The sequence below is a fragment of the Olea europaea genome, unplaced genomic scaffold (assembly GCF_002742605.1).
Source record: "Olea europaea var. sylvestris unplaced genomic scaffold, O_europaea_v1 scaffold1805, whole genome shotgun sequence".
Lineage (NCBI taxonomy): Eukaryota > Viridiplantae > Streptophyta > Magnoliopsida > Lamiales > Oleaceae > Olea > Olea europaea.
Genome location: NW_019235797.1, coordinates 1 through 897, shown reverse-complemented (window position 1 = coordinate 897; position 897 = coordinate 1). Strand labels below are relative to the sequence as shown.

Genomic DNA, 897 nt, shown 5'->3' with positions numbered 1-897 from the left:
TTAGATCCATTATCATACCCTTGCCCTCTAATGTCATCAATATCTAGTTCAAGTTTGATCAAAGCCTTTTGAAGCTCGGTTGTAAGTCCAAGTCCTGTTGTGTCATCTACCTTCAAAAATTCAAGCCAATGTTCCTCAACTGTAGGTAAGTTTGCTGAATCATCTACAAATCGTACTATTAAAGACATCTGCTCCTCACGACTTGCATCTGGAGTACAATCAAGTATAATCGCGAAATATTTTGCATCTTTAACTTTCTTGATAATTGCATTTCTCACCTCATTAGCCAACAACTGTATCAACTCATTTTGAATTTTTTTACCAAGATACGTGTATTGAATCTCTTTTGCATTAGCCCGTCGAAGGTGCTCTTTCATTACTGGATCAAACTCACTAACCATTTCCACCATTTGTAAAAATAGGCCATTATTCTCAACATTTAGTCTCTCATCATCTCCTCAAAATGACAAGGTATTTTTGGTGAGTCTTTTAACAATAGCGATTATCCTTGTTAATACATGCCTCCAATGTTCTCTTTTTTGCATCGATCAACAATTCAACGCTTTTATCAATTGTAGTTTTTGTTTGAAGCCTATTTTCCAATTCAATCCAGCCAGTCATGCAACATAAATGGTCTTCATTTCCTTCATGACTTTTAATAAACCGATGCAAATTATGCCAATCTTTGAATCCATCATTACCTAGTTGGCCAACTTTGATCACATTTTTTTGTTTTTTAAATAACTTGCAACAAAACCAGATGATCCTGTTCATAGATATTGAATATACTAGTCATCTTCTATCAATTGTTTGTCCATTTCGTAGCAGTCGCTTATATTGTGAAGAATCGAAATGTCTATTTGTACAATCTTTTGGAAATGAGATGTTATCAACTCT

At 34.3% G+C, this 897-nt stretch overlaps 1 protein-coding gene across 1 annotated transcript in view; it reads right to left on the bottom strand.

Annotated features, from left to right (window-relative positions):
- The window catches only part of LOC111378358 (52 kDa repressor of the inhibitor of the protein kinase-like), a 2523-nt gene extending 2113 nt beyond the window's left edge, over positions 1-410 (bottom strand). The window contains exon 1 of the mRNA XM_023001539.1: positions 19-410. Coding sequence (XP_022857307.1) covers positions 19-410 — 392 coding nt within the window. The remainder of the gene's footprint in view (positions 1-18) is intronic.
- Positions 411-897: the final 487 nt, after the last annotated feature.